At 43.8% G+C, this 23,565-nt stretch overlaps 1 protein-coding gene across 2 annotated transcripts in view; it reads right to left on the bottom strand.

Annotated features, from left to right (window-relative positions):
• Nucleotides 1–23,565, bottom strand: part of TAOK1 (TAO kinase 1) — a 56,828-nt gene that overhangs the window by 20,581 nt on the left and 12,682 nt on the right. The window contains exons 1-10 of one of the 2 annotated variants that reach the window (XM_032448422.1): nt 14,833–15,066; nt 13,522–13,748; nt 10,215–10,286; nt 7,622–7,723; nt 6,145–6,190; nt 5,495–5,591; nt 5,010–5,123; nt 4,522–4,613; nt 1,997–2,090; nt 779–860 (exon numbers count right to left, since the gene is read on the bottom strand). In XM_032448422.1, the coding sequence (XP_032304313.1) occupies nt 779–860; nt 1,997–2,090; nt 4,522–4,613; nt 5,010–5,123; nt 5,495–5,591; nt 6,145–6,190; nt 7,622–7,723; nt 10,215–10,286; nt 13,522–13,653 (831 nt within the window). In that variant the 5' untranslated portion in view covers nt 13,654–13,748; nt 14,833–15,066. Of the gene's footprint in view, nt 1–778; nt 861–1,996; nt 2,091–4,521; nt 4,614–5,009; nt 5,124–5,494; nt 5,592–6,144; nt 6,191–7,621; nt 7,724–10,214; nt 10,287–13,521; nt 13,749–14,832; nt 15,067–23,565 lie in introns of those variants that run through there. The other variant, XM_015880561.2, reaches the window with a different exon arrangement.

Below are 23,565 nucleotides of genomic sequence, written 5' to 3'. Positions count from 1 at the left end.
GGGGTCAAAACCCCAAAATAATGCCATGAGCAGCAGGAGGAGTCAGCAGAACTCAGGATGCTGCTTTGGGAAACCCATCACAGTCACACTTAGAAGAAAGAACTTTGGTGTTCCAGCTGCTGTGTGAGCTGCACTCACTGATGGAACACCTCAGCTTTGTGTGACTATCCATCACACAGACTGTTTCTAGACAAGAGCAAGGAAAATGAAGCATCTGTAACATACAGGAGGAAAAATGAAGGGGGAAAAAAAAGCAAAGAAATAAAGCAAGAGAAAATCTGCAGATGCCAATGGAAAGCATGGGGAAGAAAACCTTTCCTATGCCTTCTTGCCCCAGGGATAACCATTAGAACAGCAGATTTCTACGTGCAAAGCACGCAGGTGATGGGAGAGGATAAAAAGCCTTGAGAGGTATATATAGCATGGAATAAAGAGGGGAGTAAAGAAAGGTATTTGTTAACTAATGCACAGCAGCTCTGTCAGGATTAATTATAATCACTGGAAGGATAGACTGAGCTTAAGAAACTGACACCTCCTGACAAGCTGATGGGCATCCAGTGCCACTTGTTGGAGTGTTCTTTTATGTCAAAAACAGAGCTGGTATGGAGAATCAACTGGGGAACTGCCCCAGGGATGGGAAAGCTGCAACACTCCTTGGCTCAAAGGGAGTGGGGATAACAGGCACAGCATTGGTAAATGGAACCTACTACCGCAGGTGGGACAGAAGAATGTCACCTTGCTAGTATCAGGTGGGAAACAAAGGACAAGCAAAGCCCACCTTGAGAAGCTCCTCTGATGTAGGCCTGTCTTGAGGAATCTTCTGGAGGCAAGAATCTACGAAGTTTCGGAAATAGTCAGACCTGTGGCAAGGAAAGGGGAAAACATCCACCTGAGTGAGCAGCCCAGCACTGAGACATTCACATCTGGGTGCTGTTAGGAGGAATCACCCACTGCTCCTTACAGCACCCTCTGACATCCCCGACAGCGCCCACAGCTCCCAGCAGGACATTCCTGGAACCTCAGCTGCCACAGAATGCTTTGGCTTAAGAATGTAAAAACATGGGGGAACTCAAGAGCTGCGGAAGTGCTGCACACAAACAGCCACCCACTTCTTTCCATGTGAGCAGCACCCCTGTCAAATTCCATCCTGAACCAACTCTTCAAGGCCTATCTGTGGCTCTCCACAGATAGATTTTCCCTTTTTCCCCTTCCCATCCAATTCCCCACCACGTAACGTGGCCTTTTGCTGCCTCCATTTTTCAATACATTAAATTCTTGCTTTTCTATTTTTTGTCAGGAAAAAAAGAGCATAAAATGAGCTGAACGTGTGGTCAAGCACCAGGGTATGAAATGGCCTCACCAGAAAACCTCTGCAGTAGAAGAAGAGTCCTAAAAGATAAGGCACAACGCATTATGTTAAAGGCCTGGGACCACAGCTCAGAAAAACATCATCAGGAAGTTTTGAAGCCTTCAGATAAATTTACTGTGTTTGCTGATTCAAAACTGAGTCGCTGAGGCTGGGAGGCACAAAATGTTGCTACTGTGATTTGTTCTTCTGAAGTTGGTGCATCTGCTACATCCAAACAGTGTCTTCATCTCACAGAGCAAAACTTCAGCAAAAGGAGATTTAGGAACTGCCAGCGTGGTTTGTGATTCAAAAAAACACCAAAAAAACAACAAAAAACCACAAAACAAAACACAGAAAACCACATTTTTGGCCAGTCTCTGAGCTGCACAAGTTTACTGGCCCATGAATTGAATTTATTACAGGATCCTCCGTTCTTCCAGCAGCTTGTCCTGTTTCTACTGCATTCTACAGCCTAAAATGCATGTTTAGTGATTGGTCAGTTTCGTATGTAGGGTGAACAGTGAGGCTAATAAGAACCTTCCGGCTCATATCTTCCCCATAGGAATCCAGCCATTTCAGGAACTCAGCATGACAAAGCACTCCATTTACAGCACTTCCCTACAACATTCCTCCCTCAGTAATACTCACCATTCATTAGACTGTAGTGTAGGGGATTCATTCTGCGCTATGTGATATAAGGCACTCATTGCGTTCATATTAAACAAAGGAGGCTTCCTTTCCGCTGGACAAAAAAGAAAATGATGTTTATGTAGGGAGGCAGCAGAGTGTTTTTCGCTCCTTTACATCTTTTAGTTTGCATCCCTTTAACAAGAAACCCACATCAGCAAAATCACTGCTGAACACCAGCCCAACCCTGCAATCAGACAGATAAGTTGGCACGTGCCCTGTGCCATTGGTCTCTGCTGCAGGAGATGAAAGTGCTTTGAAGATCAGATGCCTCGTCCTCTTGAGTTTCTAAACTACGTGATTTATCATAGTTGAGTTCTCTGACTCATTTTAATGTTCTAAAATAGAAGTAAGTTAACAGCAAGATCCATACTCAACGTTCAGCCATTAGCATTCTTGCTTTGGTATCACCCACTCTCTTTTATTATTATTATTGCTATTATCTAAAAACCAAAACACCACAGCTGCTAGAAAAGCTAACAAAGTTCTTATTCTATCAGGACATCGCAATAGAAGTGATGAAGAACTGGTTACAGCAGCCATCAGATCACACTGAACTGACTAAGCAGCGGGCAGGAAGTCAGTAGCAGCCTAACTCTTATACTATTTTGAGAGTTGCATTCTCTTTGGCTCTTCTCTCTTTCAAGCTTGTGTTACTCTTATGGACTGACACAGCATGAAAGCTTAATGAGGAAGGAGATGATCTCACTGTAACAACAAAACTGAAGCTTCATCAGAATGTTTATAGGGTAGACCTATAAAGCTCAGCCTCACTATAAACATTCCAAAGAAGCTGCTCAGGCCATGAGGACATTCCTACAGCAGGGCAAATGCAACAGAAAGCTTTCCTGAAAAAGAAAAATAGGGGAGAAAAGGGGGGGAGGATATTTATTATTATTATTGTTATTCTGCCTTTTGAGCCAAATAGCAGCAGTAACTTATGTACCAGAGATCCTGGTTAACTCATAGCTGTCAGGGAACAAAGCAGGCCCTATAGTCTCCTGATAAATAGTAAATTGAAGAATTAGGGCTCAGATGTGGCAGCTGCCCTTGCCCAAGCTGTTAGATAAGCACTAGCCTCTACTCAGGATCAAACTCATTGTCCCTTTAATGACTTGAACTGACTGTTCCCCCTATCTCTTTTCCTCTTAAAAAGAACATAAATCTTCAAGAAACAGTAAAACTGAGCCTTCAAGTGAGGGCTATTTCTAAGACTAAGCAATAACTTGAGAAAATTATTAGATGTCTCATTTTCCTGCCTCCTTTCCACACTCATTTCAAAGCAGCACAACTGAGACACCCACACCAACCCAGCCTGTAACACTCTATCACCCTGTCCTAGCCTCACCTCCACCAAGCCAGGAGCCATACACAGAGCCCAGCGCTTCATACTGCAAGAATGCAGCGTGCAGTACGGCACCCGGGGGTGTGGTGGTCATGAGCTCAGTGCATTCCTGGAGCACTGCAGCCAGCCAAATCTCCTCGGTCCACTAGGAGCAGCATTCTGTCATGACAGTCACACCCCTTGAACTTGCTTTATATTGGCAACAACAAAAACAACAACAAAAATCTCTGCTCTGAAGAAAGAATCTATTTCATGTCCTGGAAGAAAACGAAGTTGACAGTTGGGAATGTCAGACAGCATTTTTAGCTAAACTGTGCAGTTCGCATGGATTAGTGTGTTCCTGAGAGCTCCTGCTGCCCAGCCAGGCTGCTCCTCCGTTGAGGTCTTTGGACTATGAGCAATGCAATGTGACAGGGCTGCGAGGGCAGCCCCTGGGAACAGAGTGGAGTCAGCCCCACATCCCTACAGCTCCCAGCTAAGTGCTCCCTGGGATCCCATGGGCTGAGCAGCACAGTGTGCTGTGCTTCACTCAGTGTATTTTTGTTCTGAGATAATATCCCGCATTAAATTTAAACAGAATGCCATACTAACACAGTCCTAAATTGCCGTTCCACTTTAAGTAAAAGGTATTTTCTAGCCAAATTTATCTGCAAGTGACAAAATGCACTGCATATAGCTTTGAAACTGTTCACTTAACCTAAATTTCCTATTATCACAGGTCTCATTAACACAGCCTAAAATTTCATGGAAATAACATCAATTTACACCACTAACTCCTTTCACATTGATATGTTCAATGGTCCATTGCAAAACCTGTTCAGCAAGCAGACTGTTTTTCAGTTCAAAAGTGATCAGCTTTCCCCACAGAACGTGAACACCTTCATGATACAGCTCAGCTATTTTCTTTGTGCAACTCTTTTCCTCTGGGTAATGGAAATGCTGCCCCAATTCAAACCTAACTGGAGTCTCAGTCTTGAATTCCATAAAGCATATCTGGTTCTATTGTCTAAAATTCAAGCCCCAAATTCCCTCCAGTTCTAGACAAGGAAGGAAGCATAACTCCTTTGCACCGTAATTCAACTAAGTTCAAGGTATTTAATAACCACGTTTTATAGTTTGTTTTTCAAAGAAAATAACTTACCTAACTCAATACAGGTAATTCCAAGAGACCAAACATCTACTTTGCCGTCATACTGCCCTTCATCCATGGCTAAAATCACTTCTGGGGCCATCCTAAAATAGGAAATCAATACTTGTAAAATTCTGTGCAATAGAGCATGTTATCAGCAGCAGCACTTCAATGAAACAGAACATTACACTGATTTCAACCACCAACACCAAATAATTCCCCAAGATATCAGGCGTGAACATGGCACACTGGGAACAAGGACCAGTTGATACGTCAGGGTAAAGAGAACAACAAAACATTTTTATTACTACAAATACAAGGAATCACAATCTTGAAGTTGGAAACTGATTACCATATAATCTCTTTTGCAGAGTACATTCTATCACTATCACAGCTAGAGGATCGCAAAGCTAGCTCCAATAAAGTCCAAGTATGTTAAATACCCAGGAAATGATCATTTCACTTCACAGCTCCAGAACTGCTTGAAACACTTGGCTTACCAATATGGCGTCCCCACAAATGAGTTGGCAGGAGATGCTATGGAAGCAGATCCAAAGTCAGCAAGTTTCACCTGTCCTGGCTCTGTCAGCAGGATGTTTCCTGCCTTGATATCTCTGGTTAGAGAAAATACAAATGTCAGTATTATTCCTCTCCAAAACAGAAAATCTTCTACAGGAGAGATCACAAAACACAACAAGAACTCACATGTTCTATCTGAAAAATACCCACATTTCTTCCAAAGACAAAACCTTTAATCTCTGGGCTAACAGCTTAACATTGCTCTGGATCTTTGAGCATAGCTTGTCTCAAAAATCAACTTAACGTTTCAGCTGCATCTAATGACACACCTAGATGAGCTTCATACATAACCACTGCAAAAAGAAAATCTCTCTGCTTATAGTTATTAAGTTTGGGATATATAGAATACAATCATTGAGGTAAATTATCCACAACTCTATGAGACAGTAAAACTATAACCACTTACCTATGGATCATATTGTGAGAATGTAAGTACGCTAATCCCTGGAGAGCACCATGGGTAATTGCTGCTATTTCCACTTCTTGCAATGGCTTTTTATGAACTTCGGGAAAGAATTTATTTGAAATTCAATATTAAAGAAAACAATGTAGTTTGCAGCATGCAAGTGAGCACCGTTAATAATGTAAATGCAGATAAAATACTAAAACTTAATTTTACTAGGTACAGATAGAGAAGCAAACATTCAGTTTAGAAGTAGTTCCCAGAATAAGATAATCTACAATCAGATACAATCTCCCACTCTAAAACAGCACCTATATTCCAACAAGAGACTGCCTCGAAGCTGCCACGTTCTTGTCTATTCTGTGACTACTTTCCCAACTATCAATTGGGAACTCAACACTCAGTTTTCCATCAATGAAAGCTCTAGGAGTTGGGATCTGACTTATGGCAATTCACACATGGATAACTAAACTGGAGCAACACAAGTGACTCCCAAACAGCTCAGCTTCTGGTCCTGAACTGTTGCTGGCAAGGCAATGAACAGCTTACTGGACACCCATATTTCTCTGAAACTTCACTTCAAAAAGCTTGATAGAAAAGCAACCATTAAACAAAAGATCTGATTTTCAGTCAAAAAAGCATGTGTGACATACCTTCTAGTAAGTCTGATGCTGATCCTAAACAATATTCCATAACAAGCTGTATGGAAAGAAATCAAAATAGGTGTTAGAAAATCTCTTAAATGAGATGGAAATAATTATCGGTGCACACAGTGCAGCCTGCAGTCAGTCTGCCCTGTGCCCAGCAAGGAGGAAGAGGAGGAGGTACAGGACTTCAATCTCAACCTGACATCTACTGAAAACAGAATGCCCTTTAACATGCTCCATATGTTTAAATAAGCAGCTTTCATATAAAAAAAAAGGGGGGGAGGGAGGAAAAAAAATATTTAAGAATGTACTGTATCCACCAGAAGCACCAAATTACTGTCCCTGAAAAACAAACCTATAATAAACAATAATGAAATGGCATTTAGAGTCACCAGAAAAAATCCTAGCGCAGATTGTATGCTAAACTTAGCTGGAAATCAACAGTGCTCAGCTATAACAATGCAAGCATTACTTATAACATAAACCCATCCGACCACTGACCCCTCGCACAAGGGCAGCTCTAGCTGGAATTAGCACAGCCTTCTTGTGTAAGACACCAAGCACCAATGCTTCAAAGGAAGGCGAGAGCATTTTCCATCCAGTTATGTATTGTATTACACATCTTACTTTACATTCACGTACTCAATATGAATGCTAAATTGCACTTAAGCTCATCAGAGTATTAAAGGGCTACTTAGGGATTTACTTTACAATTTTGTTCCTGTCAAATCCGAAGCCAAAAAAGGAAAGAAGCTAAAATTTTGTCCTACTGGTTTATTGAAGGTGATATAGGAACACTACTTGTAACTTAAATCAGTGCTTCAACTATTTGATTTATTTAGCATATAAAAAGACTTTGTCAATGAGAGGTGCTAAATCACACTGAGTTTGACAAGGTGTTTCCCCTCCATAACCAAACGCAGCTATTCCTACAAACACATTTTCATGCGGTCTCATACAAACTAACTTTAGTTTGGGGGTTTGGATTTTTGTTTGTTCATAAGGATTCTACTCCATTAAGATACAACTGAACACTTACTTCTGGAGCACATCAAGTCAACCTGCACAACATTGAGCTGTTAACATTCAGTGGCAATACCAAGAGCTTTGTTTAGTTATCTGTAAGTATCTGATAAAGTTGCCAGGCTCATCTTCTGGGCAGTACAATGAGATTCTTCACTTTGAAGTAAGAAAGTAATAAAGATTTTTTATTGCCACCAGTTCCTCTTTATTTTGGATACTCAGTCCATTGAGCTGGGCACTTCAGACTAACAGCACCATCACCTTACTCTGCAAGTTAAAGGGAAAACTTCCCTAAACCCTGTTTTTCAGAAACTATGTTTAATTTTGTTCAGCATCTGTATGTCTCTGTCTGTACTTATGTGAGTTTGTGCAATGTAAGTGCCTCCTGGGAGTCAGCTGTCGATAGCTTACAGCACCCTTAACCAAGGCCCAGAGAAGCACAGAGCGCAGCAATGCTTACCCATGCCGTATGCTCCCGCAAATAGCAGCCTTTGTATTCTATACTGTTAGGGTGTTTTATTCTTTGGAGGAACTTGACTTCCTTAATAATATCCTGCCATTTCTGTAGGAAAAAAAAGAACAGAAAGACTTCATGAACCTGGCTGATTTTTTACTTTTCTTTCATTAATGTCATTTATTTATTTTAGAAGGCAGAAATTAACATTAAGTTCCAAGTCAAAAAAGTTTCCATCAACGTTGTGATGTTCTCCACGTCTCTCCTCATCTGACCTACAAAAGAAGCTCATTGATTAATCCCTTTGAGAAGAATCTCTAGTCAGTGTAACGCTTTATATCTGTAAGTGTACATCACTTGAGATCTGAGGAAGTACTCAAAAAGAAGCAGTTCTCTTAAGGGATACCATTTCTTCTGTCCAATGAAGCATAGACCTCAATCTGAAAGTGATGTGAATGAGTGCCCTTAAGCAGACTCAACCATCTCTTCCTTAAGTCTTGCACCTACCCCTGCTGGTAACCACATCATGCTGGAAGATGTTTGGCAGCTATAAATCAACGTTCTTGATAACATTTCTCCATTACTAGTTACAGGGAACAACTTAACATGAGGCACCTACTAGGCAAGGGAATCCAGATTTATGAGGAATGCTGACAGTGCAATTGTAAAATACAAAGGAGGAAAAAAGGTCATTTTCTAATGTGTGCCTAAACACTTTCACTGCTCCCCTGGAGATAATCAGCAAGTCCTTCAGCTCACTGCACACCCACCCAACCTCAGGCAAGAAAGGCAACAGCTGGGAAGTGCAATGGCAGAACTAGAATTACTGGGAAAGATGCTCAGTAGCACATGCAGTAGCTGAAACCATTCAAGTATGGAGATGTCAACATGGTGGTGTTGACACTGAAAAGGTTTTCAATAAAGAGTATCAGTTCTGAAGTTAATCAGAGGCAGAGCTCATCTAACACAGAAGGTTCCACCCCTAAGAAGCTCGTAGGCCCAGAAACGCTCCTCAGTTGTGTGAGCAACAGAAGCCAAAGCAAGGAAGCACCTCTCTAGGCTTCCCCTATACTGGGACGAGAGGCAATATATTAGTAAAGACCTATTTGTGATCTCCTGAGAGAAAGAAAAGATCACACTATGAGTTTAAATAAGTTAAAGTAAGTTTAAAATAAGAATATATGTGAATTTAAAAATAAGTTTTTAAGAGTGATTTACCCCACCTATCATAAAAATCTTAGTATGAAAACAAAGTAAATCTGAATGACATCAGAACACACTTAGTTCCCTTTACATAGGCAGCATGGTAACTCTAGCAAACTTCCAAAGAAAACAAATAAATTTAGAAGTAAATAGAAAGCATTTTAATCCTTGTCTTGTTACTTTCTTCAAAATAAAGAAACATATGCACTGGAGACAAACAGAAGTTATTTCTGAAGCATGCACAGTTTGTTTCATTCATGTGAACGGAGTATTTATAGCTCACAGTAATTAAAACAGCAGGACAAGTAGTAAGTACAAATTATTCTTTCATCAGTACACAGTTAAACAAGTCACTGCAGTGACAAAATAGAAGCATGCACAGCAGATTTAACTATGAAGTTAGAATTGCTGGAGAGACATTGCCACCTTTACCTCCTACACACACACAGGAACAGAAAGGAAGCGATGCTTCAGTGCCTGGCAGTGCAGATGATCAATACACAAAAGGCAGTTTTTGTTATGAGTGAAACTCATCAGAGTGAGGCTGCCTCTAAGCCTGGGATGTAGAGAATGGAGGGAGGAAACCACCGATGCCTCGAACGATGTGTTTGCAATAAATACATCTGCTGAAAAAATCGTGCCATGATTTGATAGATGTCATTACCAGCAATAATACCAAATCAGCTGTTCACGTCCCTTTGAGCTTTTCAAGAATCTGCACTGGCACTTAAACGTTTCAAGTATAAAATCAATTATCTCTGCTAAGCATCTTAGGAAGAAACACTCATCTGGGGTGGCCAAGAAAATGCTGCACATTGAAACCTCAGAGGCCTATTTTTCCAGATCACTCCTCAAAGATGACTTTAATCCCCAGCCCTGACAGCTTTCCCCAACCGTGCTGCTGTTCATTCACTGCTTTTGTTTTAGCTCCTCCTTTCAGGGCAGGATGCACTCAGTCACATTACTTGTGTAAGGCAAGATTCGCTCTGAATCTTTCACTACTGCAGCCCACTGCTACTATTCCTAGTAAGCCTTTGTCCAATAAGCAAAATGGATCCTTTAGAACTGAATGTTTAAGGGTGAAAAAAAAGTTTGAATACATACATGCTATTTTCTCTTTTTCCATCTATTTTGGGTCTTTTTTTTTAATTATTTCTACACATTTATGTGGCCCCATCAATTGCACTTTGCACCTGAAGAATCCTGCTGATCTTTTCCAGGTGAAGACAAGACATATAAACACTGAGAACAATAAACAATGCTGTTTACACTGTACCCTCCTTCACCTTCAGGTACAGGAGAGATCTCTCTCACCACAGCCCAGGATAATTACAGCCATCCCACAGAACAAACATTTGCAGTGGTCAAGAATTCATGCACAAGATATTCTCCATACCTCATTGGACTGCTTCCCGCTGTATGACATCTTCTTGATGGCCACCACTTCGTTGGTGCGCACATCACGTGCCTGCAATGTGAAAACAGGATGCATCAGTTCATTCAAGTCACCACTTCCCATAAACACATACACACATAAGGGCTGAACCCAGGAAGAAGCACTGAGAAACCATTTTCCATCAGTTAGGTGCTGCAGAAAGTGAAGACTGAAGCATCTTCCAAGGGGTGTGATTGCTCTGAGATACGGTGCAACAGGTCTCTGTGCTCAGCATCCCAGGGGCTGGGTATGATCATCCCTAAACTACAAATCACAGCTTGTAACAGCAGCTCTGATTCAAGCAGAATGGATTTTCTCTAAATCAACATCCCTCCTATCCTTGCTACGCTCCAGACAAAACAGAAGCAAGGCCCAGCCCCCCTACTCCATCCCAAATGCAAGCACAGCTGTCACAGGACACTGCTCCCCCAAATCAGCTATCATCTTAAAGGAAGAAAGATCATATAGAGATGGCAGGCAGCACACGGACATCCATCCCCAGGTGTTAGCACAGACTTTCATTTGCTCAGCCCAATAACGTTGTTGTTTACATTGCAAAATAAGCCTGAGTGGTTTTCACACTTCAAAGGCAGATGTCCTGATTTCAGACAGTCCCATTTCAAGATAAGACAAGTGTTGTTTAAATTGGCACACAGCAGTGGCCTGTGCACCTTACAGTGAGCCTGCAACCAGCAGGGATGAGGGCCAAACAAGGCCCCACCTGCCTTTGCTAAGGACACCACTAGCACAGAGGTGGGGGGGGGGTCTCTCAGGGCAGCACAGCTCATTGGGATATGAAGCCAAATGATACAAATCAAAATAACACACATGCCTGCAGATACTGAAGACTGATGGAAAAGCTGATTTTTTAATGTATCTGTGCTATCAGAGCCTATCAGAGCACAGATTAATGAAATGTCGGCACTCTGCCTTTTACAAAAGTGGTTTTTAGCCCTGTTTTATTTCTGTCATTCATTAAAAAGATTCCCAGAGTTCCCTGCCAGCCCTTCTTTCAACCAGATGTAAGCTGGAACCATCACTCTCTCTACTTTCCCTTCTGTTTAAGAGGACACTCCCTGCTGTCTCGCTGATATTACAATACCTATAAGTGTTCATTTTTGTTGGCTTCGCTGGGGTTTTTCTTAGCAGGGGTCTGGTTGGGTTCTATTTGGTGACATATACATGTATATATGTACATATATATCCTAGATCTTTGCCTCTAATAAGAAGCAATCTCTGGAACATGCAAGTCAGTGAGGAGCTGCAATAAAGCAAGGAGCAAAATACTACAGCGGAGCAGAAGGAGCAGTGCTAACAAAAGGGAGTGGGTTATTCTTCAGCTCCATCTGCAGCATTCCAGTGCAGTAGGTTTCCTGTGTCAAAGGAAAGCTATTATTACATTGCAGAACATGGAGTAGGGTAAGGATAATACAAAATGATTCAGAGGTGCCAGACTTGCAGTTTCTAGGAAACTAAACCGTAAGGTAAACCAGCAACATTCATTTCAATTATAACAAGGGATGAGAAACTTTTTGGCCACTACAGGACAGAAACCAAGAAGAAAGAAGAGTGGATTGGATGCCTTGGGTAACTGCAGCAGTGACACGAGCAAAGCACCAGCAAGGAAAGGTGGAAGTCTGTCAGCGCCTTTGGTCAGATGCTTTTAAGCTGTTATTAACTATAATCCAATATCACATTGATCAGAGAACGTTTAATATTGCACATTAGCAGGACCAAAATCTTGCTGGAAAAATCTGGTTTTGTTTTCTCTCTAGCTTTACAGAAGAACAAAGGACCCAAAACACACACTTTTCTACATCAGTTCCGATACCTATTTTGCCTTAATTTCTTCCCTCCTGCTGCCCACTAAGTCATCTTGTCCAACCATCAGCATCATATTTTGGGGTTCTGCTTGAGACACTAAATGTCAGAACATGAAACGGCTTTAGATTCAATATCTTAGAAAGGTCTTAGATCTACTACATGTAAAAAGATGTATATATATACAATACAAAAACACCACAGGCCAAAGCTTTACTTTGTGCCATAACCGTTAGCCTAAAATGGTGGTTAAAAAGAAAAAGATGGATCTATATGTTAATGACCTCTTCCTTCCTACCTCCCTGCAGTAATGGGCAAGCACACCCAGCCCAACCACTGCCACAGAGTGCTGCAGATGCCACGATGGCAGCACGCTGCTGCTGTCTGGGAATGCCATTAGCTTGCAGGTTATCTCCAGCTGATGCTGGTTGTACACATTCGTGTGGCTCACACGTTCCTTTATAATGAGTTCCCAACAAACTTCACCAATACTTCCACTAACAGGAAGACAGATTTTCTGTTCCCTCCTCTTCTGTCCATGCTTCAAGCCATGTGAGCAAAGGTTGGAAGTACAGTCACAGGTGAATGCTGCTATATCAGAAAGCACTTCCTCCTCCAGATCTGCTCCCAGACAGCGGCAGCTCATAGTTTTAAGCAGGGAACAAAATTAAGAAGCTTTTCCTAATTAGTTCATCTGTGCTGCATTAAATTTGAGCTGGAAGGTTCCCAACATGGTCTGCTGCAATTATTAACAATGAATAGGCATCTCATAAAATCCTGACACAAATGGCTTTCTGAAGGAAAATTGGCAGGTTTGGCCACACCTCCTATAATTATAAATGTGAAAAGGGTTGGGTTTTTTTTTGAGGAAAACGGTTTTTTAATGAAGGTCTCATAGTACGCACTTTGGTTAACACAGAGCAGACAAAGCTGCCCTGCAGTACCTGAGCTATACAAACAGCCTGGGAGAAGCTGCTGTCCACACACACCTGTCAATAAGTTTAATACAGCTGAAGAATGGGATTCTTGCCTGCAGTAGGGAAGAACGTGTCAGGCCAAATGATAACAAAAGCCCCAACATCCAGGTGCCAAACACAAAGAATGGCTGTAAGGCAGCCTGTGGGGTACACAGGAAGGGAGAAGAGATGATAAGGAGACTATCAGACCGACAGAACTGCGTTGTCAATCAGAATTGATGGAGCCGAAATACATGTTTTAATGTGCAGAAAAATCCCTACTTGCAATGTAACAGTACACCTGGAAGCACTGGGCAAGGGCCACATCTCCAGCTCTTCCTTTCAGCCTGTATGCAAACACCTTACAGACACCGTCAGCCTGCAAACAAGCTGAAACTGCACAGACATACAGGAAAATGCCTCTGCTCCAAACATCACACCAACATTCACAGTAATCACAACTAAAATCCATAAGGCACGAGGCTACTTACAAAATAAACTGCTCCAAAGCTTCCATGGCCAATCTCTCGGAGATCTGTGAAGAGCTTTTCTGGATCTTCTTTGAAGAAGAGCTCTGCGATTTCGGGGTCCTTCAGGCTGCCCGCTCTGCTGGTTGATGGCATCCTGCTGGGCAGTGAGCCGACCGACTATCTGGGTATAAAGTGCTGCCTCAACCCTTGGTTCATCTGTATGAATGGAGCCTCTTCAGCATGGATTACTGCAAGAGAAAGATTGCAGTCCTTCACTGATTATCCTCTGCTCAAAGACCCACAAAGAAACCAGCAGAAGAGCAGCTTCCACTTCTTCCCAAGCACGCAGCCCCATTACATGAAGCAGTGCAACCCATCCATTTGCTGGGATGGCAAAGTCCCACTGAGATGGCAGTGGAGCATTTCAACAGAACACAATTCCAAACCAAAGCACAGAATGAGACGCATTCCTTCCCCCAGCATCTGCTCCATCACCTGCAGAGAGGTCAGCAGTGTGACACCAGCTTGTCACCAGTGAGCCCCACTACTCCCAGTGCCTCTCCATGAACACACACCATATCTCCAACCATCAGCTGGACTTTCCAAAGTGGAGCACAGAGCCACACGCTCACACACCATTAGGGATGCATGGAACCCTTTCTGTTTACACTGTGTGTTTGCTTTCATTTACTGAAGATGTGCTTTGGAATCTATCCATAACACAAGTGTACTTTCAGGTTGTGTTAAAACCCTCCTATTTCTTAACACCAGGTGAAGCCACGCAGACAACACAAGCAGAACACATTGGGGTTTGTCCTATGGGAAGAGCACGACTATTGGGATGTCCTCTTAGCTCCCAACAAACTGTGTCCAACTAAAACAGTTCTCTGTCACCAGCAAACAGCTCACCGTGCTGCTCAGTGCCTTCATAAATCCCTCACCTGGTCAAGACTTGCACTTTTTTGATTGCCATTTTATATCTCAAGTTTTTCTTTTAGGTTTTAATGTCTTTTAAGCAGGGAAATTAAAACAAACAAACAACACACAATAAATGTGATTTCACCAGTCCATCAGGTCTGTAACCATCCCCATCTGTTTTTCCTCCTTTTCTGAACATTACAAACCCCACCTTTCTCCAAGCCCACCAACCAATCATTGCACGTAGCAGTTCCAACAGGGATGAACACAGCCATGCTCCTGGTGCTGGTGCTCCATGCACCACTCCTCCCCAGGCAGCTGCAGCACATGGACCTGCAGCAGCCTGCCTGCTCCTTGCTAGCTGCAGTGACTGCCTGCACTGCTGCAAGGAGAGCATGAGAGACAGAGACATACCTTGATATGGTGGTGAAGCCTGCAAGATTCCCCTGTTTTCCTGCTGAAGACATACATGGGAGAGAGAAGGCAGAGCAGGGAGCTGACATCCAGCATTTCTCTAGCTTTCATTCAAGCAGTCACGATGCAAGATTTCTAGTGTAACCCAAAGCATGACAGCCCAGCCCTGGGGGCTAAGGAAAAACCAGTGTGAAATCCCAGAGGTGAACCAAGCACAAGATCCAAGCATGGAGCACACAGCCCTGGCAGACTGCAGCACACACACACACTGTGTATCAGTGCAGAGTCACCCCAGCAGCACACAGAGCACATCTGAGTGCCAGCAGAGCGGGGCTGGGGCACAGCACTGGGGCTGCACTGCCCACACCTTCCTTACATCACACAGTAATGAACACGGCGTGGGAAGGGAAACCATCAGCTCCCAGTGAGCTCCTACCTGAAGCCTGTTACATTGATGAAGACTGGTTGAAAAGTTTTCTTTCGTTATTTTTCTTTCTTTCTTTCAAATAAGCCAACAATATTCCACTTGATTCCAGCTCTAACAAGCACACAACACTGAAAGACAACTGTTTCACATTTACAGCCCCAAAAGAAACAATAGACAAAAAGCATCAGTCAGAAAAGGGAGAGAATGGAGCGGGGGGAAGGGAGCTGATAACCAGAGCACACTCAGTATTATTGAAGGAATGCTTCTTGGACCGACGGTAATGATGTCATGTTCCATCTTTTAAGAAGCATCAGATTCTCACAAAAAGGACATTGTTGTTCAAAAGCAACTGCTGCAATCCCGGCATGCCCTTTTGCCTACATCTGTTAGTCGGAGGGGCTAGGCTTGGATAAACCTGCTAATATGGCCCTGAGTCACATGGCCCCGCAGCAGCGCGTGCAGGGATGTGGGCAGGGGACACATAGCACAGCTGGGACTGCTGCTGCCCCACTGCTGTGCTCCTCATGGCCTGCATGGAGAGCACGTATTAAAAGCTTCAGTGGGATAGCAGGGGCTGTGCCCACCCGCTGCAATGGCACTGGGATGTTATGGGAAGCGGAACTGGAAGCGGTGTGCGCTGTGATTAGCACGTTGTTCTGAAGGTTCTGGCAATACAGATTGAGTCTCAAGGAAAAAATAAACAAAACCCGCAACCAAAGTGCACCAAAAATCCAATGACAGAGCAGCAAGCAGCTGGTTTTCTAAATTACAGCTAAGCTGCAATGACATGTTTTACATTCTTCCAGCCAGGCAGTCTCTCTGCTACAGGTTTAGGATCCTGTTAAGCACAATGGGACCAAATATCTCCCACTGGGTGGCTCAGGGTGGGTGGCTTCATGGGGCCATGGATGGGGACACGATGGTGCACTGCGCTATAATGAAGCCATCGCACTTATCAGCTGCTCAGCTCTGCTCAAAGAGATTCCCCTGCTTTTCCCTGTTACCATTACACTCCACAAAAACACTGCACTGCATACAACACAATGATTGGTGCTTAGATCGAGTCTACAATCCAATAAGTTGCTTTAGGAGCTGAAAAAGACTCAAAATAAACCAAGGAATGACCAAAACACAAGGCCAGACCAACTCAACCCTTGCAAAACTAATGTACTGAGTGACTGTAAACAGCACTGATGACAGGCCAAGATGTTTTTATCAAATTACTTTCATCCAAACAAGTGTCAATTAGCAGAAACTGCGTGCACGCAGCCACTGAGCTCTATGAATAGCGAAGTTCCCTGTCATTATGGCAGCATTCAATGTGCACGGGCACACCTCAAACCACCGCCAGGGGAAGCTGGGAGGTGAGGAAGGGGTAGGACCTGTTCTCTCAGAGCTCCCTGCCCGTGTCACCCCATGCCCAGCCCTGTGACTAAGATGCCCCAGGATCCCACAGAGGAGCACAAGCGCAGCCAGGTGCCACAGCTTGGTCTGTATGTGAGCCTTATGCTTTGGAGACTTCTTTCCCCATGGTGTAGAGAAGAGAATGCACTTGGATTGCCCTGCAAGATACTCACTGAGCCCTCCACTCATCTGCCGTGTTCCTTCTCAGCCTCACAGCCAAATCCAAGCATTGAGAATGACGACAAGCAGAGCCACGACAAGCAGAGCCCATCGTACCATGCGAAGCACGAGCGCACCAAAGCCTTTGTAGTGCCTTGGTTCAGAAGTTTGTAGGAACCAACACGTGACAATTAGCACAGAGGCTCGTAGATTATTAGCATTAAAAAGCAGCACATGCTGTCCATACAAATGAAGTCTCAGAGAGTCAATATATTCAACATCCCTCAGCTTCTGGAAGCGGGGATATTACAGCACAGCTAAATATCCATCTCGGGAGCACAAAATGGAAGCCTCGCACTGATGTATGCACCACGAAGCTGCCCACCACCCTGTATTTCACAAGGTACAAGAAGACAAGCCACAAGGACTCATATAATGGCTCACAAGGCCAACAGGAATGTTGCCCTCCATTACAGAATTGTAAACAAACTATTATTTGCCGTTTGAAATGCAAATCTTGCTTTGCATTGTAGTTGTCTGCCAAATGATACGCTTAATGCAATAAAAACTTGGGGGGAAAAAATCTACCTTCAGTATCAGATGGAGGTACAGCACACGTTTCTCCCTGCTAAAATGTATATCACACTTCAGGTCTATGAGCCCATGGTCCTGTTACCTTCAGGGCTGTGCCCTCTAACAGTGGAGACAACACAGTGAATATCCAACACAGACAAACACAGGCTCAGGGAGTGAATGAGGCTCAGGTTAACTCAGCCTCTCAACACACCATTGAAATTCTCCTGCACGGCTCCCAGCTGACACCAAAAATTCCCACCACCATCAGGAATAAGGTGAACCACAACTACTGAGAGAACTGGCTGAAAGGTTTTGTCTCCTGCTTACAGTTATACCCAAAGCAAGAGCTGGATGGGAAGGCTGCCTAACACTGCCTTAAAGATCTCTGTTCATTTTCAGTGTAGCGGTGAAGGCTTGACCTACAAGCCCAGTGCTTTGCATTGTTTAAACCTCTTTTTCTTTTAGTAGATGCAGAATAGCAACCTATAAGATTAAAAAAAAGTAATGTGATGAATGGCATGTGCAGTGTCTGCGAGAACATAATTACCCTGCATGTTGCTGTGGACATGCCTTAAAACAACTCTCAACACAGGCTCTGGTCCACCTGGTATCAAAAGCATCACATTCCTGGTGACTCTCGCAATGGGAAGCCCATCGCATCTCCCAGCCCACAGAACGGGCTGTGATTTTGGTCACTGGATCCATGTGAAACCACACACAGCAGGCTGCTTGCGCACTTGGGTAAGCCTCTCCCACCAAGCTAACTACATGCTTCTAGCTCTGCAATCTGGAGATCTTCCTAGGGCAGTAATTAGAGGGGAAAAGAAAAAACATCCCAAAAATGAAACAAGAACAACTTGGAGATGCAGTAAGTTGCATTTTGCTCCTCCTGTGCCCTGTAAGAGGGGCAAGAGGCACTGAGAGCATCTTCCTCAGTGCCCCATTCTGCTCCTTTAGCCCAGACACACCATGCCGTCTAAAGCAAAAACTTGCCTTTCCCCTCATCATCTTAAAATTGCTCTTTTTGGTACACCTGCTCAACACACTATGTGTCATTAAGGAAAATGGAGGCGCGGATGAATGGCGTTCTTCCAAAGACTGTTAGGAAAACATTAAATATGCTGAAAAAAGGGGAAGGGGGAAAGGGAAGGATGAGAACCTCAGCCTCTGTGCTACAAACCCCTCCTGCTGCCAAAGGCTGAGGCAGGATTGGTCCCATATACTGACACTTCCATCATTTGCAATACAACAGTACCGAGCACTTTGTGAAGCCCCATGTGCACCTATGCAACAAAAGCATTGCAGACAGAGAAGCAGCAGAGCTTCCCCTTGCAGGGATGAGAAGAGTTTGTACCTGGATATTGTATCGAGCTCTGATGGCGTTTGGTTCAAACAGGCTTTTCTTCCCGAACGTGATAAACGTTTCTTCCTCCAACAAAACAACCCTGGCATTCCAGCAAGATTCCTTTCTTCACCTGAATAAAGATCTTTAAGGAACGGTTCTCTCCTGGAGAAACTTCTTTGTAGATTTGGTTCTTTCCTTCTCAGCTTCACCACCTGGAGTTTCTTCCTCGTGTTACACTTCCTCACTGAATAGCCTCAGGAAGGCACTTTTATCTTCGAATACTGCTTGCATTTCTCTTATCCGTGCTCTTGTACACTGTGCGGCTTACTTTGATTTCCTCTCCAGATTCTGACACTAAAATGTCCATCAGCAGCTCCCTGAATCACCCAACGCACTCACTGAGCTGTGCTGCCTGTGTGTTTACTTTCCAGGAACGTCACCAGCGAGAGGCTCAGGCTGCCAAATTCCCCATAGCTCAGGATCCACATTGGGTGTGAGTGTTTATTGGGATGATCTGAACCAAGAGTAAAGCCTACAGTGGTCATGGAAGCACCGGTTATCCTCTGCTTTCCATTGTGTTTTGTGCTCTGTATTTCTGACTGTTTCTAAGTGAAGATAACCAACCAGGTAAGCCTGTTCCTGTGCTAAAGACAGATACTCAGTAGAAACTATACCTATGTTCACAACAGTTGCATGCACCAGTTACAAACAAGCATGACTACACCTAATACATCCAATAACCCAAAAACATTTCTTTTGTTAACTGGTAATTTCTGCAGCATCACTCACCTGAGAAACACCAAACCCACCACAGATCTTACTACATAAATAACACACGACTGATGCAACTCAAAGAGATGCCGATGCCAAAAAACAACCTGTTGTCTTTTTTTCCTCTTTATTAAAAGAAAACATCCCATTGGATCTAAAGTTGAACCTGCAGAGCAGCCCGTGTTCATCTCTCATGAATGTTCAGGAAGAGCCAACCATACCGACATCCCCTGCGCAACCACCTCTGAATTGCTTTGCTTGTGATAGTTCTGGTATATTTATTATGAAGGTCAGCTCTAAATTTAGTAGTTCCTTAGGCTAGCAAAGCTATGAGGAAGACAACTGGAAAAAATGAAATCTTCTGCCCGCCTTCTTTAGCGATTCATTAGGTTCAGAGTGGCTGCCAACTATTTCCCTGCACTCCATGGAGCATCGCAGCCCTAACGCTGCTGACAGCTTCTCATCTGATGCTGCAGTGCCTGCAGTCCCAGAGCAGGGCATGCACAGAAAGGCAGCTGATGGGAGCCCACTGAGTCCAGGGGCCAAATCTTGGGAAACTCCAGCTGTCCGTAACGGCACAGATGTCCCAATGGGTCCAGAATGGAAAAAAAACGTTTCTTGACTGCTAACCAGTTCTGCATTGGAATGAGAAACAGCAAATGGAAGCAAATGAGCTGCTTTGGGCTCAGCATAAATGACCCAGGACTCAGAAAGGTGCTACTAAAGCCCACCATATAGGTAATTACCCTTGAGAAAGGAAGTAATTACAAGTAGCAGTATTGCACCATTTCAGAAAGCAGGCCTGAAAGGAAGCAGAATGAAGGTCTTCAGACCAACAGTAAAACAAAAACAATTACACGGTGCATGCATTGGGTTGGCAGTACCCAAAAATGGCTCAGGATCCTGAAAAAGGGAATGTGAATGAAAACCAAAACAACCAAAACAGGAGATGAAAGCTCAAAATTAATGAGCAGTCAACCCCACCCCTATTCCTTAATTGAGATGAGCCTTGGGCAGTCAGCTCAATGGAAAGAAGTGCACAGCTACATGAAGATGATGTCAAATTAAAAACAAAAGCAGAGAATCCATTGGAAAAATAACACAGAATTTCTCAAGAAGCATTAAGGACATCCATTAAGGACATCCCTGCCGCTCTGCTCCTGGCTATTGTTCTCCACTCTCATCCACCAGCAGCAAAACAAAAGCACGGTACAAGGCTTAGAAGTACCAAGTCATAAATGTCTGAGAAGACAAACTAAACTGCAAGAGAAAAGGTGCAAGAGTTGAAAACAATACATAAGCAAGCCATGGGAAGTGCTCAGACTTCAAGAACAAGGGAGCAGCCCATAAAATGTAAGAGCCAAATATATATAAACAGAGGGAAGGGATGAACCACATAAGCTATTAAAGAGCAAAAACTAACCTGCAGAAATGACTTCAGAGACGCCGCATCCAAGAGGCACCAACACTGCTGTTAGACTGCGTGTTTCCAGGAGGAAGAACATCCCCAGCAGGGCCAGGTGATGCTTTGGGAACTCCCTGGTACCTCTGACAGAGAGGTGACCCATGGCCAGGACCATGCACAACACAGCACATCCATAGTGCTGTCTTTCCAGGGCCAACCAAACATCAGTTCAACAAAGCACACCTTGTTAAGAGAAGGTTCATATACACAGGACACGTGTATAATGGATATACATACATGTATGTAAGCTTCTTATTTCAGTTTGTAACTCAAAGCAGGTCCAAAAAAGCAGAGCATGTCTCAGCACCAGAACCATCTGAAGCCTCCTGCTGCAGCACTCTTATTTCTGCTGGGTTCTCCCCTAAGCTGAGTACCTTCACTGAGCCATGATTTCACCCCACGAGCACCTCCTTTCCTGCTGGAATTCCCCATAGGGACGCCGATTGGTCCTGTTTTACTCCAGCTCAAGCTGAAGTATTTATTCTTCCTGTCCTCACATGACTGAGCTGAAAAACTTTTTAAATAGCACACAGCAAGAGGATTAGTCCAAGCACACACACAAAAAAAAACCAAAATAAAACAACAGCAAAGAACGTCTTTCTGGTTATTTTACCTAGCTGAGGAAATGCTGCTCCTGTGAGTTCTGCAAGGCCTACACTGCTTCCCTCCATGCCTTCTACTTACAAGAAGAGGTTTTCAGTGTGCGTTAAGATAACAAGCACACTCTTAATTTTGAGTGGGCTTATTTCAACTAATCCACACAACAGCTCAGGGTGTTCAGTGGTTCAGGAGCAGGATACGTCTCCATTGGACAGTTAAGCTCACAGCACTGAAGGTCCTGCAAAGTCCTGCACCCACTGTTTTAAGCAGCTATATGACAGTATATGATAGAATCCAGGCATCAAATGATGGCCAGATCCTTGAGGGCTTCTTAAAGCCACCATTCTGACTACTAGGCTGCTCCAGAACCCCATCCTGTTTGGATTAGGAGCCAATTTAAGAACTGATTAGGACTGATCTGCAGTTTGTATTTATCATCTGTCAGTCCACACTTTACTCTTTCTGCAGCACCGCCTTCAAAAGTTTAAATGGTTCTCTTCCCTTTTTCATGATGAGGGACAAGCACAGAGCTGCGCTGTGCCCCAGTCAGTGCCACAGTCACCATGTTATCAACAGATACACCCAAGTTGTTCCCATCCTCTCCTTCCTAACAAACCACAGCTTCACGCAGGATCTCTGTTGTTACTGCATGGCTATGCACTTTATATGGTCCCATCCATGTTCCCATTACTGCAAGTCCTTTGGCCTATTCCATCCTTCTGAACGAGCCTGCCAGCTTTGTCCTGGTCAGGACAGTCCTCCCCTTGTAACCTCTCCATCCCCAGGCCTGAGAAATGCTGGCAGTGCACCCAGAGGCTGGGTGGGAACACAGAGACCTCCCTCCCCTGGCACAGAGGGAGGTATGTGCTCTGTTTACCCAGAAATTTCGGGCATGTCTGCTGAAATTCCATCAAACTGAAAGATTTATTGTAGAAGCTCTGACGTCACTTTCACACAGGATCAGGCATTCTGGCAGCAAAGCAGGAGATTGAAGCTGAAGTTTGTAGAGGCCTGCATCCCCAATCCAGGCAATCGCAGGTCTGTGTGCTAAATTACAGCTGTTCTGATTGCTGACATCTTATCTCCTATGTACTTATAGACCCATTACCATAGTAACCAAATTCCTCAGAACATACAACGTGATTTTTTTGTATCCAGTGTATTAGAACAAAATTATTAAGGTTACAAAGGCAAGCGCTCCAGAATTAGAAAGTGTCAGAACTCATCCTGCCAGCTCCATGCCAACCCACTGCTGCTCGCTGCCTTCCTCCCCTCTGCTGCACACCTCCAGCTCTCCATCACCCCAACCTCTCCTTCCTTTGGCTTCACAAACTTACATAAAACAAGCTCACCTGTTACAATCAGCCTATATCACTGCAATCTCTATGTATCACTAGGGGGGTGATGCATGGATGGACTGCTCCAATGCTGGGGGTTCCTTTTGTGGACTTAGGTACCTGCTGCTTAGCTGCCTCTCCACAGGTAGACAGGTTTGATCACTGCACACACAGAGGGTAAACAGGTACATCTTGTCCCCACATTGTCCTAAATATAAGCATGAAGGAGATAGGAAATACTCAGAACAACACAGAAACAAGGTGCACAAAGCAGGTTCTGGTGCTCAAGGTCCATTTTGTATGGATCGATTCTGGGTGGAAGCATCTTCAAAAACATGTTTCCAACACAGCAATTCCACTGCTCCCAAGCAAGAAATACTGCAGTTTCTTCTAGACTGAAGTGAGAGGGAAAGCACTCAAGTTGCTTGAATGTACCTGGTAAGCATTAAAGTATTTTAGGCTGAAAAGGTAATTTCAGCTACAGGAAAAACACATCCATCCTAAATTCGACAGAAAGATGTAATCAGGAATTGGTCTATTCCAACAGCACAGATCCAACAGGACATTTTATATTTCACAGGCTCTTGGTGTGCTCACACACAAGGCTGCTTAATCCAGCTGTTCTTTGCGATCATTCACAAAAGCAAAT

Source organism: Coturnix japonica, chromosome 19 (genome assembly GCF_001577835.2).
Source record: "Coturnix japonica isolate 7356 chromosome 19, Coturnix japonica 2.1, whole genome shotgun sequence".
In the NCBI taxonomy this organism is placed as follows: Eukaryota; Metazoa; Chordata; class Aves; order Galliformes; family Phasianidae; genus Coturnix; species Coturnix japonica.
The sequence above is the reverse complement of the archived record's forward strand: the minus strand, read 5'-3'. Positions and strand labels throughout refer to the sequence as shown.